The 13,938-nt window shown below is 44.6% G+C and overlaps 1 protein-coding gene across 1 annotated transcript; it reads right to left on the bottom strand.

Moving 5' to 3' along the window:
* Positions 1-11,193: 11,193 nt before the first annotated feature.
* On the bottom strand, positions 11,194-12,546 carry LOC124675414 (probable histone H2A variant 3). The gene is made up of 2 exons (XM_047211491.1): positions 12,036-12,546; positions 11,194-11,678 (listed from the first exon to the last, which is right to left on the bottom strand). The coding sequence occupies exons 1-2, from the start codon at positions 12,052-12,054 to the stop codon at positions 11,386-11,388; spliced, it is 312 nt and encodes a 103-aa protein (XP_047067447.1). The 5' UTR covers positions 12,055-12,546; the 3' UTR covers positions 11,194-11,385.
* Between the last annotated feature and the right edge of the window lie 1,392 nt (positions 12,547-13,938).

Raw genomic sequence — 13,938 nt, 5'->3', positions numbered from 1 at the left:
GTGACGTGGTTCAGTTGCATGACTGCCGCCCTTTTGTCTTTGCGCCTTCGATCTTCATCTCCAAAGCACGGACATGATCTCCATCATCAACGGGCATGATCTCCATCATCATCGGCGTAGCGTCAAGGTCCATGGCGCCGTCTTCATGGTTGTTCACCTCATGTAGCAACTATTACAACTACTTTGAAATACTACTCAACATGAAATATAAAGACAACCATAAGGCTCTCGCCGGTTGCCACAATACAATAATGATCATCTCATACATATTCATCATCATATTATGGCCATATCACATCACCAAACCACTGCAAAAACAAGTTAGACGTCTCTAATTTGGTTTGCATATTTTACGTGGTTTAGGGTTTTCGAGTAAGATCTAATCCACCTACGAACATGAACCACAACGGTGATACTAGTGTGGTCAATAGAAGAGTAAATTGAATCTTCACTATAGTAGGAGAGACAGACACCCGCAAAGCCTCTTATGCAATACAAGTTGCATGTCGAACGAGGAACAAGTCTCATGAACGCGGTCATGTAAAGTTAGTCCGAGCCGCTTCATCCCACTATGCCACAAAGATGCAAAGTACTCAAACTAAGGATAACAAGAGCATCAACGCCCACAAAACCATTGTGTTCTACTCGTGCAACCATCTATGCATAGACACGGCTGCGATACCACTCTGTTGGATAACGTTGCATAGAAAACAAAAAATTCCTACCGCGAACACGCAATCCAAGCCAAGATGCAATCTAGAAGACGGTAGCAACGAGGGGGTATCGAGTCTCACCCTTGAAGAGATTCCAAAGCCTACAAGATGAGGCTCTTGTTGCTGCGGTAGACGTTCACTTGCCGCTTGCAAAAGCGCGTAGAAGATCTTGATCACGATCGCTTCCGGCGCCACGAACGGGCAGCACCTCCGTACTCGGTCACACGTTCGGTTGTTGATGAAGACGACGTCCACCTCCCCGTTCCAGCGGGCAGCGGAAGTAGTAGCTCCTCTTGAATCCGACAGCACGACGGCGTGGTGTTGGTGTTGGTGGAGAAGTCCGGCGGAGCTTCGCTAAGCGTGCGGGACGTGGTGGAGGAGAGAGGCCGCTAGGGTTTGGGGAGAAGGGGGCGCCGGCCACTAAGGGGTGCGGCCACCTTGGTGGTTCTTGGGTGGCCGGCCCCTCCCCTTGGCCCCTCATTATATAGGTGGAACCCCAAGTGTTGGTCTCCAAGTCTTCGAATAAGACCCGAACCAAAAACCTTCCATATGGTGGGGAAACCTACCCAAGTTAGGATTCCCACTAGAGGTGGGAGTTCCACCTCCCATATGGGGGGTGGCCGGCCCCCTAAGGGGGAGTCCACTTGGGACTCCACCCCCACTAGGGTTGGCCGGCCATGGAGGTGGAGTCCCATGTGGACTCCACCTTCCTTGGTGGTTTCTTCCGGACTTTTCTAGAACCTTCTAGAACCTTCCATAGAACCTTCCGCGTCATTTTAATTCACATAAAAATGACATCCTATATATGCTTATTCTCCGGACCATTCCGGAACTCCTCGTGATGTCCGGGATCTCATCCGGGACTCCGAACAAATATTCGAACTCCATTCCATATTCAAGTTCTACCATTTCAACATCCAACTTTAAGTGTGTCACCCTACGGTTCGTGAACTATGCGGACATGGTTGAGTACTCACTCCGACCAATAACCAATAGAGGGATCTGGAGATCCATAATGGCTCCCACATATTCAACGATGACTTTTAGTGATCGAATGAACCATTCACATACAATACCAATTCCCTTTGTCACGCGATATTTTACTTGTCCGAGGTTTGATCTTCGGTATCACTCCATACCTTGTTCAACCTCGTCTCCTGACAAGTACTCTTTACTCGATCTTGTGGTATGTGGTCTCTTATGAACTTATTCATATGCTTGCAAGACATTAGACGACATTCCACCGAGAGGGCCCGAGTATATCTATCCGTCATCGGGATGGACAAATCCCACTTGTTGATCCATATGCCTCAACTCATACTTTCCGGATACTTAATCCCACCTTTATAACCACCCATTTACGCGGTGGCGTTTGATGTAATCAAAGTACCTTTCCGGTATAAGTGATTTACATGATCTCATGGTCATAAGGACTAGGTAACTATGTATCGAAAGCTTATAGCAAATAACTTAATGACGAGATCTTATGCTACGCTTAATTGGGTGTGTCCATTACATCATTCATATAATGATATAACCTTGTTATTAATAACATCCAATGTTCATGATTATGAAACTAATCATCCATTAATCAACAAGCTAGTTTAAGAGGCATATTAGGGACTTCTTGTTGTCTACATATCACACATGTACTAATGTTTCAGTTAATACAATTATAGCATGATATATAAACATTTATCATAAACATAGAGATATAAATAATAACCACTTTATTATTGCCTCTAGGGCATATCTCCTTCACAACCTTCAACGTGCTTCTTGGCTCCTCCTGGTTCGATTAAACCTTGGTTTCTTTCCGAGGGAAAACTTGCCACTGTGCGCATCATACCTTCCTCTTGGGGTTCCCAACGGACGTGTACATCTACGCGCATCATTGTGTCACCTCTGAACATGTGAATTTTGATATGCACTAACCCTCTAATGAGTTTGCTTGAAGTTTGGTGTGGAGGAAGTTTTCAAGGGTCAATAGAGGAGGATGATATACTATGATCAAGAAGAGTGAAAGGTCTAAGCTTGGGGATGCCCCGGTGGTTCATCCCTGCATATTTTAAGAAGACTCAAGCATCTAAGCTTGGGGATGCCCAAGGCATCCCCTTCTTCATCGACAACTTATCAGGTCACTTCTAGTGAAACTATATTTTTATTCCGTCACATCTTATGTTCTTTACTTGGAGCGTCTGTGTGCTTTTATTTTTGTTTTGTTATTTTAGTTTTCTGAATAAATTCATGCTCATGTGTGGGAGAGAGACACGCTCCGCTTTTTCATATGAACACTAGTGTTCTTCATTTTTGCTTTTAATGTTCAAGGGCGAAAGTTGATCGCTTCACTTGTTGCTATTTGGTTGGAATCAGAAAATGTTTCATATGGTCTTGAATAATTTGATACTTGGCAATTGTTTTGAGCTCTCATAGATCATGTTTAAGCTCTTGCATCATGTAGTTTTAATCTATTAATGGAGAACTACCGTAGAGCTTGTTTAATTTGGTTTGCATGATTGGTCTCTCTAAGTCTAGATATTTTCTGGTAAAGTGTTTGAACAACAAGGAAGACAGTGTAGAGTCTTATAATGCTTGCAATATGTTCTTATGTAAGTTTTGCTGTACCAGTTCATACTTGTGTTTGCTTCAAACAACCTTGCTAGCCAAAACCTTGTACTGAGAGGAAATACTTCTCGTGCATCCAAAAACCTTGAGCCAAAACCCATGCCATTTGTGTCCACCATATCTACCTACTATGTGGTATTTCCTGCCATTCCAAGTAAATACTTCATGTGCTACCTTTAAACAATTCAAAAGCTATTATCTCTTATTTGTGTCAATTTTTTATAGCTCATGAGGAAGTATGTGGTGTTTTATCTTTCGATCTTGTCATTTACTTCGACGAGACTTTCACAATGGACTAGTGGCTCATCCGCTTATCCAATAATTTTGCAAAAGGAGCTCGCAATGGGGTTCCCAGCCCCAATTAATTAACTTGCATTAATAATTCTCTTCACATGTTTTGCTCTGATCTATCAGTAAGCAACTTAAATTTGCAAATAGACACTCCTCCATGGTATGTGAATGTTGGAAGGCACCCGAGGATTCAGTTAGCCATGGATTGTGTAAGCAAAAGCTTGGGGGGAGTGTCATCTAATAAATAAAACTAAAGTACATGTGTAAACAAAAGAGAAGAGGGATGATCTACCTTGCTGGTAGAGATAACGTCCTTCATGGGAGCCGCTCTTGAAAGTCCGGTTGATAAGGTAGTTAGAGTACCCATTACCATTCGTTGACAACAACAAACACCTCTCAAAATTTTACTTTTATGCTCTCTATATGATTTCAAAACTTGAAAAGCTCTAGCACATGATTTAATCCCTCGCTTCCTCTCGCGAAGGGCCTATCTTTTACTTTATTGTTGAGTCGGTTTACCCATTTCCTTCCATCTTAGAAGCAAACACTTGTGTCAACTGTGCATTGATTCTTACATACTTGCTTATTTGCATTCATCATATTACTACGTGCCGACAATTATCCATGAGATATGCATGTTGAAAGTTGAAAGCAAGCCGCTGAAAGTTATATCTTCCTTTGTGTTGCTTCGATGCCTTTACTTTGAATTTATTGCTTATGAGTTAGCTCTTATGCAAGTCTTGTTGATACTTGTCTTGAAAGTACTATTCATGAAAAGTTTTGCTATATGATTCATTTGTTTAGTCATCATCTTTGTTAGCAATCTTTTGTTCAGATCACTCCATTCATCTCATATGCTTTACAATAATGTTGATCAAGATTATGATGGTAGCATGTCACCTCAGAAATTATTCTTGTTATCGTTTACCTACTCGAGGACGAGTAGGAACTAAGCTTGGGGATGCTGATACGTCTCCAACGTATCCATCATTTCTGATGTTCCATGCTTGTTTTATGACAATACCTACATGTTTTGTTCACACTTTATATCGTTTTGATGCATTTTCCGGAACTAACCCATTGACGAGATGCCGAAGTGTCAGTTCCTGTTTTCTGCTGTTTTTGGTTTCAGAAATCCTAGTAAGGAAATATTCTCGGAATTACACGAAATCAACGCCCAGTATCTTATATTTACACGAAGCTTCCAGAACACCCGAGAGGAGCCAGAGGGGGGCCACAGGGGCCCCACACACTAAGGCGGCGCGGTCAGAGGGGGGGCGCCGGCCTATTGTGTGGGCCCCCCCGTAGCCCTTCCGACTCCGCCTCTTCGCCTATAAGAAGCCCCCTGACCAAAATCTTCGATACGAATAAGCCACGGCACGAGAAAAGTTTCAGAGCCGCCGCCATCGCGAAGCCAAGATCTGGGGGACAGGAGTCTCTGTTCCGGCACGCCGCCGGGACGGGGAAGTGCCCCCGGAAGGCTCCTCCATCGACACCACCGCCATCTTCATCACTGCTGTTGTCTCCCATGAGGAGGGAGTAGTTCTCCATCGAGGCTAAGGGTTGTACCGGTAGCTATGTGGTTAATCTCTCTCCTATGTACTTCAATACAATAATCTCATGAGCTGCCTTACATGATTGAGATTCATATGATGATGCTTGTAATCTAGATGTCATTATGCTAGTCGAGTGGATTTTACTTATGTGATCTCCGGAGACTCCTTGTCCCACGTGTGTAAAGGTGACAGTGTGTGCATCGTGTGGGTCTCTTAGGCTATATTTCACAGAATACTTATTCACTGTTATGAATAGCTTAGTGAAGTGCTTATTTATATCCCTTTATGATTGCAATGTGCTTTGTATCGCTACTAGTCTATGTGCTACTCATGTGATGTTATTAAAGTAGTCTATTCCTCCTGCATGGTGTAATGGTGACGAGTGTGTGCATCGTGTAGTTCTTGTCGTAGATTATGATCATAATCTCTTGTAGGTTATGGAGTTGATTATCGCTATGATAGTATTGATGTGATCTATTCCCCCTTTCATAGTGTAAAGGTGACGAGTGTGTATGCTATGTTAGTACTCGGTCTATTTTGCAAAGATCTATTATGCTCTAAGGTTACTTAAACATGAATATCGAATGTTGTGGAGCTTGTTAACTCCGGCATTGAGGGTTCGTGTAATCCTACGCAACGAATGGTGTTTATTATCAAACAAGAGTATATGTAGCACAAATGAGAGAAGTTATTATTTATTATGCGATCAATGTTGAGAGTGTCCACTAGTGAAAGTATGATCCCTAGGCCTTGTTTCCAATACTGCAAACACCGCTTACTTACTGTTATGTTGCATGTTTACTTGCTGCCATATTTTATTCAGATTACTATTACCACTCATATACATCCATACTACTTGTATTTCACTATCTCTTCGCCGAACTAGTGCACCTATACATCTGACAAGTGTATTAGGTGTGTTGGGGACACAAGAGACTTCTTGTATCGTGATTGCGGGGTTGCTTGAGAGGGATATCTTTGACCTCTTCCTCCCTGAGTTCGATAAACCTTGGGTGATCCACTTAAGGGAAAACTTGCTGATGTTCTACAAACCTCTGCTCTTGGAGGCCCAACACTGTCTACAAGAATAGAAGCACACGTAGACATCAATGCCTCCGGCGATGATTTCCCCCTCCGACAGGGTGCCGGGAAGAGCTTCAGAACCCTCCCGAGATGGGTTCTGCAATGGCGGCCGCGACGGAACTTTTCGTGGATGAAGGCTCCGACATTCAGGGTTTTCCCAAGATCGTGATGAAATAGGCGGAGGGGCGATGCCGGTTGAGGCCAGCATGGCCCACACGACCCCTAGGCGTGGGCCAGGGCCAGGCCGCGCCTAGGGCTGGCGTGGCCGCCCTGCTGCCCCCTTCGACTCCCCTCTGGACTCTGTCTTCGTTACGGAAAAATATTGGCTTCGGCTTTTTTTTCGTCCAATTCCGAGAATATTTCCTGTATAACTTTTCTAAAATACAAAATGACAGAAAATAGGGAAGCGCACTGTGGCATCTTGTTAATAGGTTAGTGCGGAAAATGTATAAAAATGCAACGAAGTATGAGCAAAACATATATGAATTGGTGTAAAACTAGTATGAAGCATCAAAAATTATATATACGTTTGAGATGTATCAGTTACTATCGTGAGGACTCGTTGAGGCCTTGCGAGGGCACCAGAGCGGTCCACGATTAGTCTGCGTTGACGCATTGCTATCAATAAATGTGTTACGAATGGATTGCCTCGGAGTGTTGGGCTGGGTTTTGCTCCCCTACTTTTGTGGTTGGACAAATCATCGTGGAAAATGTGACATGTCAATTAATCGCCCGACCATTCAGGTGGCAAACAATGGCATCCAAACAAGGACGAGGTGTTTCTGGTCCCGGGCTCAACTGCACACATTTTTTGGACCGTCCATTCTTGTGGAGATGTGTGCCTGCAGGCACAGAAAATGTCAGATACATCCCTGAGAAAAGGGGAGGGACGGGACGATACGCGTAGGTTACGATGGGCTACAGTGGAGCGGGGCATAGACGTGATTGATCTGTTCGGGTGGTACAAGTGAGCTGGGATGATGGACCCGTGGTACAGAATCTGGATTCTTAGTGGAGGCGGGGTCCCATGGTCGGTTTTCTGCATAGAATGAATCGGAGCGACAGGGGAAAGTTCCCCTAGCTTCGGCTGGCGGAGGAGGCGATCTGGAGAACACCGCGGAGGGAGGGAAAGCAGATGTATTTGCCTCTGAATCCAGTAGCCAGGTATCTTGATGTGCGCTGCAATTTTGCCATGCGGTTGGTTTCAGGCAGATGTTCTAGGGCTAATGGAGCTTGTCTGACGATTCTGTAGCAAGATACCGGTTTACGAAACCGCCGGAGAGAGCTTGGCTCCCATGGAACTGGACAGGATGGTGCGGCGTGCATACGGCCGCTGTCGTGGAGGAGATTGTGGTGGCAGCAGAGTCAACCCTGGATCTGTAGATTCGAGTGGGGCTCAAACAAGCGTTTTCATCCTCCTCCAAGAGCAGTCGGGCGTGCCCAGAATTTGCCATGGCAGGCTTCGATCTAACCTCGATCGACTCCATAAAATCCATCCTCAACGAGCTGCTCTTGCTCCAATCTGTCCAGGTGCAGGAGACCACAACAGAACAGTTCAGCTCAAGAACCACCTTGGAGCGGAGCCCAACACGCAAGGGAGCACCAGGTAGCTAGCGGCAGGCCTCCCAGACCGTCGGCGACTCCAGCTTTGCCAACCGGCTACCGGTGTTAACATGCGGCGCAATTGTTTTCGACCTGTGGCTAAACTTATACCGGCTGAGAATGAGATAGCACGGGCCGACGAGCGCTTGAGAGTATGGCTTACTAGACGGAGTAGCTGAAGTGATTGGCAGCGGCAGGGACTAAGAATGAGATGAACTTTAGGCTGACGGCGTGAGAGACGGCATCTCCGCTCTCCTACATTTATTTCTTGGCAGACATGAGCCATGCCACTGTACCAAATGTCACACAGCTATCTCAGATACAAAGAAAAATACAAGGATCTACGCGATGTGATTGGTCATCGTTCCAGGAGCAGCTATGCTCGGGATCAGATGAGCATTTCCCATCCAAACAAATACTTCTTTACAACTTTTACTATGGTTGGGGAATTTAGGAGCCGTTGAAGCTACTTAATCTGACGGTGGGAAAAATAGTAGTACCAGAAAGTACCGGAAAGTAAGTAGCGGTAAGTACATGAAAGTACTGGAATTATTGATTTATATTAATTTGATAGAAGGGTAGTTAGGTAATCGTGTTCAGATGGCAATGGCATCTCCCATCTCTCTGACTTCAGTCTCCATCCCGTCGGCATGGAGCCGCCGCCGCCATGTCCCCTCGCCGCGTCGCCGCCCTGGCGCCTGCGCCCTCTTCTCCCCGCCCACCGATACCCCCTCCCCGCCGGGTCCCACTTCGCCACGTCTGCGCTTGGTCACCATCGCCATCCTCTAGGCCCTGCAGACAATCCCCTTTCCAGCAGTCCCTCTACGGCCGCCACTCCGGTACCGTGCTGGCCGGCGGCCGCGCCTTGTGCCGTCCGCGAGGCGTGGAGCTCTTCAAGGACCTCCAATTTACCCCCCGTGGACCGCCGGGGCGAGGCAGAGGAGGTGGAGCCGGCTGTAGCCGCCGGGCGCGGCGTAGAAGCTGCTGATGTTCGGGGCCGCCGGACGACTATCTAGTGATCATTGTTATTTGATGCCCTTTCAGTATTTGCTGCTACTGATTTTCTATGTTTTCTTGCAGTATCTTGACTGTCCATGTAAATGGGAAGAACATGCTGCAGCTGTATGCATTTGGTAGATCTTGCGGGAAGTGAGAGGGTTGCAAGTCAGAAACACAGGGGCAGATTGAAGGAGGCTGGGCATATTAACAAGTCACTTTCGTGCCTAGGAGATGTCATCACTTCCTTAGCTTAGAAGGATTCTCGAAATAGCAAATGTACCCAATTGCTGCATAGTTGCCTAGTTGGCTGAATCTGTGAACATGTTCATCGCATGCGCCTGTATAGATCGTTCACTCTTATGTATATAGCTTATCTTGAAGTATCTTGCACATAATTGGCATCATTGTCTCGTTTCAAAAACAAAAAAAACTCGTTTCGAAATTTTTTTTTGGCATCATTGTGTAAGTTAATGCAATAACACTGGTAATGAATCTTATCTTTTTATTGGAGTATAATAAAGTAAATGAGTATACTAATATTACTAATATGCCTCGCTGGCGGCAGCCACTGATGGCTATCAACGTTCTAATTAAGAGGAAACCGCATCAGCGGTCCTAGTTCTTTTCCCGCATCGTCAGTTTGGTCCCTATTCTTTAAAACGGAACATCGAGGTCCTAATCTTATTTAGATGCTTCACCGCAGGTCCTAAATCGGTCTGACCCGCGTTGACCGGTGACACGTCGGACGTTGGTCGTTACGCGGGCGTTTTCCCGCGGCTGGCTGATAGGAAATATGCAAATGAACCCCTACAAGTTGTCGGCTTCTTATTTCTCAGCCCTTAGCTCTTCTCCCAGCTCCGTAAGCTCTCACGCCACGGGATGAAGTAAATATTTTGTATCCGAATTCAAATGAATGTTATATCTGAGTACGGCTCCAGTCCAAATTTAAATGATGTTTTATCCGAATTCAAATATGCACCACTTGACATCAACTCGAGATCGTTACGAGCACAAGATAATAACTTAATAGATCGAGATCGACTCGAGAGTTTACAATATCGTCTTGTTTCAGCCAAAATAAACAACTGCCAGACACAAGTGCACTGTAAACAAGTTTGCACTTAGACGGTTTGATTGAAACCGAGCTACACATGAGCATCGGGTTTCGTCAAACCAAGCCAAAATATGAACGCAAGTTATCCAAAATATACGAGATAAAACATCTCCAAAATATGAACTAGCATTCCCTCAACTAAACATCTGGGACTTGGTTCTCTTTCTTCTTTGACACTTGCTGCTTGTTTTTCTTCTTTAAACCAAGTGTTTTGGTAGGTGGTCTTGGAGGTGGGAGCTCATCTCTGCAGCTGGCAATGAATTGACTCTCGGGTAGAGGACCTAGTGGTGCAGTTTGAGATTGTTGTGTTGCTATTGCCTGCAAACCAAGTGTACATGAGAATTCAGTAAGAAAAGATAAATTTAATACCAAACAATTGACTCACTTGTTCCTGTAGAACATGAATCACACTAGATGACGTGACAATGTAACTCATTGCAGATTCCACAATACTAGCTGTTGCACTTGTAGCCATCTGGTGTACTATCTTTTTCTGAAACAAATCACAGAAATGTGAGATATAGTAATCATGTAAGGACAGATCAAGCCATCTGGTGTACTCATGTAATGTACCTTGGCACTACTCTTTCTTTTCACTGGCATTTTCTTTCTCCACGCCAGCCGCGTCCGCAGCAGCTCCACCGCCTCCGGTCATCACCGGAGTAGCAACGCCGCCGCCAGGTCGCCTCCAGAAACGCCAGTCGCAGGAGAGAACGTTTGGTCGCGAGCCTGGGTACGATGGATGGGTACGATGCTGGATGGATACAGGAGCGAACCTGGGGGGCTACTTGCAAAATTACACCTCTGATCGTTATCCGCGTGGACCCCACGTCCGACGTGGCACCGATCAGCGCTCGTCCCACCGGTTTAGGACCTGCGGTGAAGCAACTAAAAAAGATTTAGGACCTCGATGTTCCGTTTTGAAGAATAGGGACCAAACTGACGCTACGAGAAAAGAATAGGGACCGCTGATGCGGTTTCCTCTCTAATTAAAGTATACTTGCCACAATATATTATGATACAAATGCAGTAATGCGGCATGAAATAATATCAGTCAAACAAAGTGTTCTCAAATCTGGCACAAGAAACACAGTAGGGAGCAACCAGAGGCCCAGATGAAATCTATTTTTTTGTTGCAATATCATTAAATTTCACGTCTCAAGCTCTCAAGCCAGTATGTCAGTGCAATTTAACATTGTAAGCGGCTAGATTCAATAAAACACCACAATTACTCAAAGCATGTAAAAAAGGTTTTGCATTCAGCATATACCGTGAAGTGAACAAATGAACACGAATACACAAATACAATGTTCCAAATAACTGAAACAGTACCAGGAAGCAGTACACAGATGGATACTTCGATCATATGAAGTCTCACACACGGTTGCGAAAATGTCCTGTGTTACTTCAAGACAACTGGACAGATAACTTTGATCAGGGACATGTGAATGTGCGGGATCACACCCCCACTAGCAATGATACCCTTGATGACGGTATCCAGCTCTTCATCTCCACGGACGGCCAGCTGAAGATGGTGATGGGTGATACGCTTCACCTTCAGATCCTTGCTGGCGTTCCCAGCCAGCTCCAGAACTTCAGCAGTCAGGTACTCTAGGATAGCAGCAGAGTAGCCCACCGCAGTAGCACCAACACAGCCGTTTGCTTCAGCTGACAATGGATACAGCCAACAGGGAACTGTAATATAGCATAGCAAAATAATTAGTACAGGGATGGTACCTCCCAATTCTGAGAATCATGATGACAGTGGCAAAGTAATAAATCAAAACTGGTTGTTTGCTAACAGTCAAGACACAACAGTTTAGAGACTTTTAATAACACAATTAAGCATCATAATCTTAACAACATATGTGAAATAATCATCCAGGACATTTTTGTATAACCCTGGATGATTACTTCACATATGTTAAGAGAGCTGTAGTTAATAAGGTTCTGTCAGCTTGTTGTCCTGCACAAGAAAAAGGCAATAAAATTCCACTCACTGCATTAACAAGTCAACCACATGCAAAATTCAACTTTTGACTGATTTACTACCTCTATCCACTTGGCGCATTTATGCTGATTGTGACCCTCCACCCTGCAATAGCAGTATTTTGTGTTCGATCTTTTCTGCTTCTTTGGCTTCAGCCTTTTCTTCGGTGCACCTCATGCATAGGATCCAGAACCTTTTCCAATTCTCCAGAATCAAGTTCCGCCATTTGTGGCAGCACCGGACCATACCTCATGCATTACTTGTGATCACTGGATGATTCCTTCGTATGAGCTTGTACGCTAAGCTGCCTTCCATTAAGTTCCTCGATGCAAAATAGGATTGTATTTCAGTTAGACTAGCTTCTTGGCAAATACATGTTCATTTTAGGATCAAACTCTCTTATGTAGGATTAATTATAGAAATGTGGGATGTGTGTTTTCATTGTAATTGAGGGGATAACATTCCTTACATGTGCACACCCGCGGAAGCTTCTATGCTATATTTTATTGCCTTGTAATATCTTTCTCTTCCAGTTAAGAGAAAATGCACCTCCTGCTTCGTCGTTTACCCTGGTTGTTCTGTTTAGAAGGTAAATATTGTCAGTTCAGTTGTTTATTAAATTTCAAAGCAGCTGTTAGGAAAGCGATACATATAGTAGAAGCCAACTCCACGGTTCTGCATTTATATATCATGATTTTATTATAACTTTTCGTAGAAGCCACTGCTCATGTATTTCAAAAAGGCTTGTCAAATGATCAAGATCCTTACATGCTTTAATCATAGATGCATGATTCCTGAATATTCTCAGTTCATTCTTAATAATCTTACAGTGTATATCCCTTGAAAACAATCTTGCATCAAAAGACTGATGACACCGCTCTCTGTAGGTTTGTCAAGATTTGGCAAGAAAAACTAGAGTGTTGCCAGATACAGTGAAGCAACATCGCACGCCAAAAATTTGGTTCAGTTATCTCACGTGCAACTAGCCAGATTTAGCAATGGAGCTTTAAGTAGACTACTCAAAAGATCCGTGAGATTCGGTGGTCTTTATGATCCAGTGTATACTCATATACAGACTCCAGCAGGCGATACTCCACCTCTCCAAGGATATTCAACATACGGATATTATTAATAATTTGTTTAAGTCTCCACTACTACAGACGAACACAGGTACACTAATGTATACGAGCCTTAAACAAATTCAAGCACGTGTACTACAGAGGAGTACTATAGACGAACAAATTTTGACGAAAATTAGAATCGACGGAATCAATCATAGCAGAAGCTGAGCGGTCCTGGTGTAGGTGTAGGTGCTATCGGAGCGGCTCTGCGGGTACAGCGCCGGCGCCGTTTGAGGCGGAAGATCGGAACGCAGCCGCCACCGCCGCCGTCCACGGGGCCGCGCGCGGGGAGAGAAGAGCTGCAGAGGGAAGGGAGTACGAAGGGGATGGGCTAGATCCTGCGCCATCGCCGTAGGAGCTCGGTGGCGGCCAGGATTTGTCGCCATCGTGAGGCAGAGGTTGGGGACTGGGCGGGGATTCAGATTCGGGACCTCTGGATTCGGTCGTGCGAGGTGGGACGGTTGCCTACAAATTTACCATAATACCTCTGGAACGTTAATTTAAAATACTTAATTAAATTCTCTGATCGGACGGACATAATTAATCGCAGCGGTAGTGCTGGGCAGTACTCGGTAGTACTTGCCAATCACCTTAACACAGCTCATACTTCTTTCGTTCTCAAATAAGTGGATGTTCCTTTCTAAAATAAGTGGATGTTTAGATTTAAACTTTATTCATAAAATAGTGCACTTATGTCTTTCGAATGCACTTTAAAGTGGCTCAAATTATTTCTTTCTCATCGCATGAAAATCAAACACAATAATATTCAACACATGTTATCTTTATTTTCTACATGACGTTTTCTTATTGAAGGTGAAAGAATTAAATAGAAGAGATATTTGTT

This window comes from Lolium rigidum, chromosome 7 (assembly GCF_022539505.1).
Source record: "Lolium rigidum isolate FL_2022 chromosome 7, APGP_CSIRO_Lrig_0.1, whole genome shotgun sequence".
NCBI lineage: Eukaryota > Viridiplantae > Streptophyta > Magnoliopsida > Poales > Poaceae > Lolium > Lolium rigidum.
Note: the sequence above shows the minus strand (reverse complement) of the source record. Positions and strands in the feature narration are given on the sequence as shown.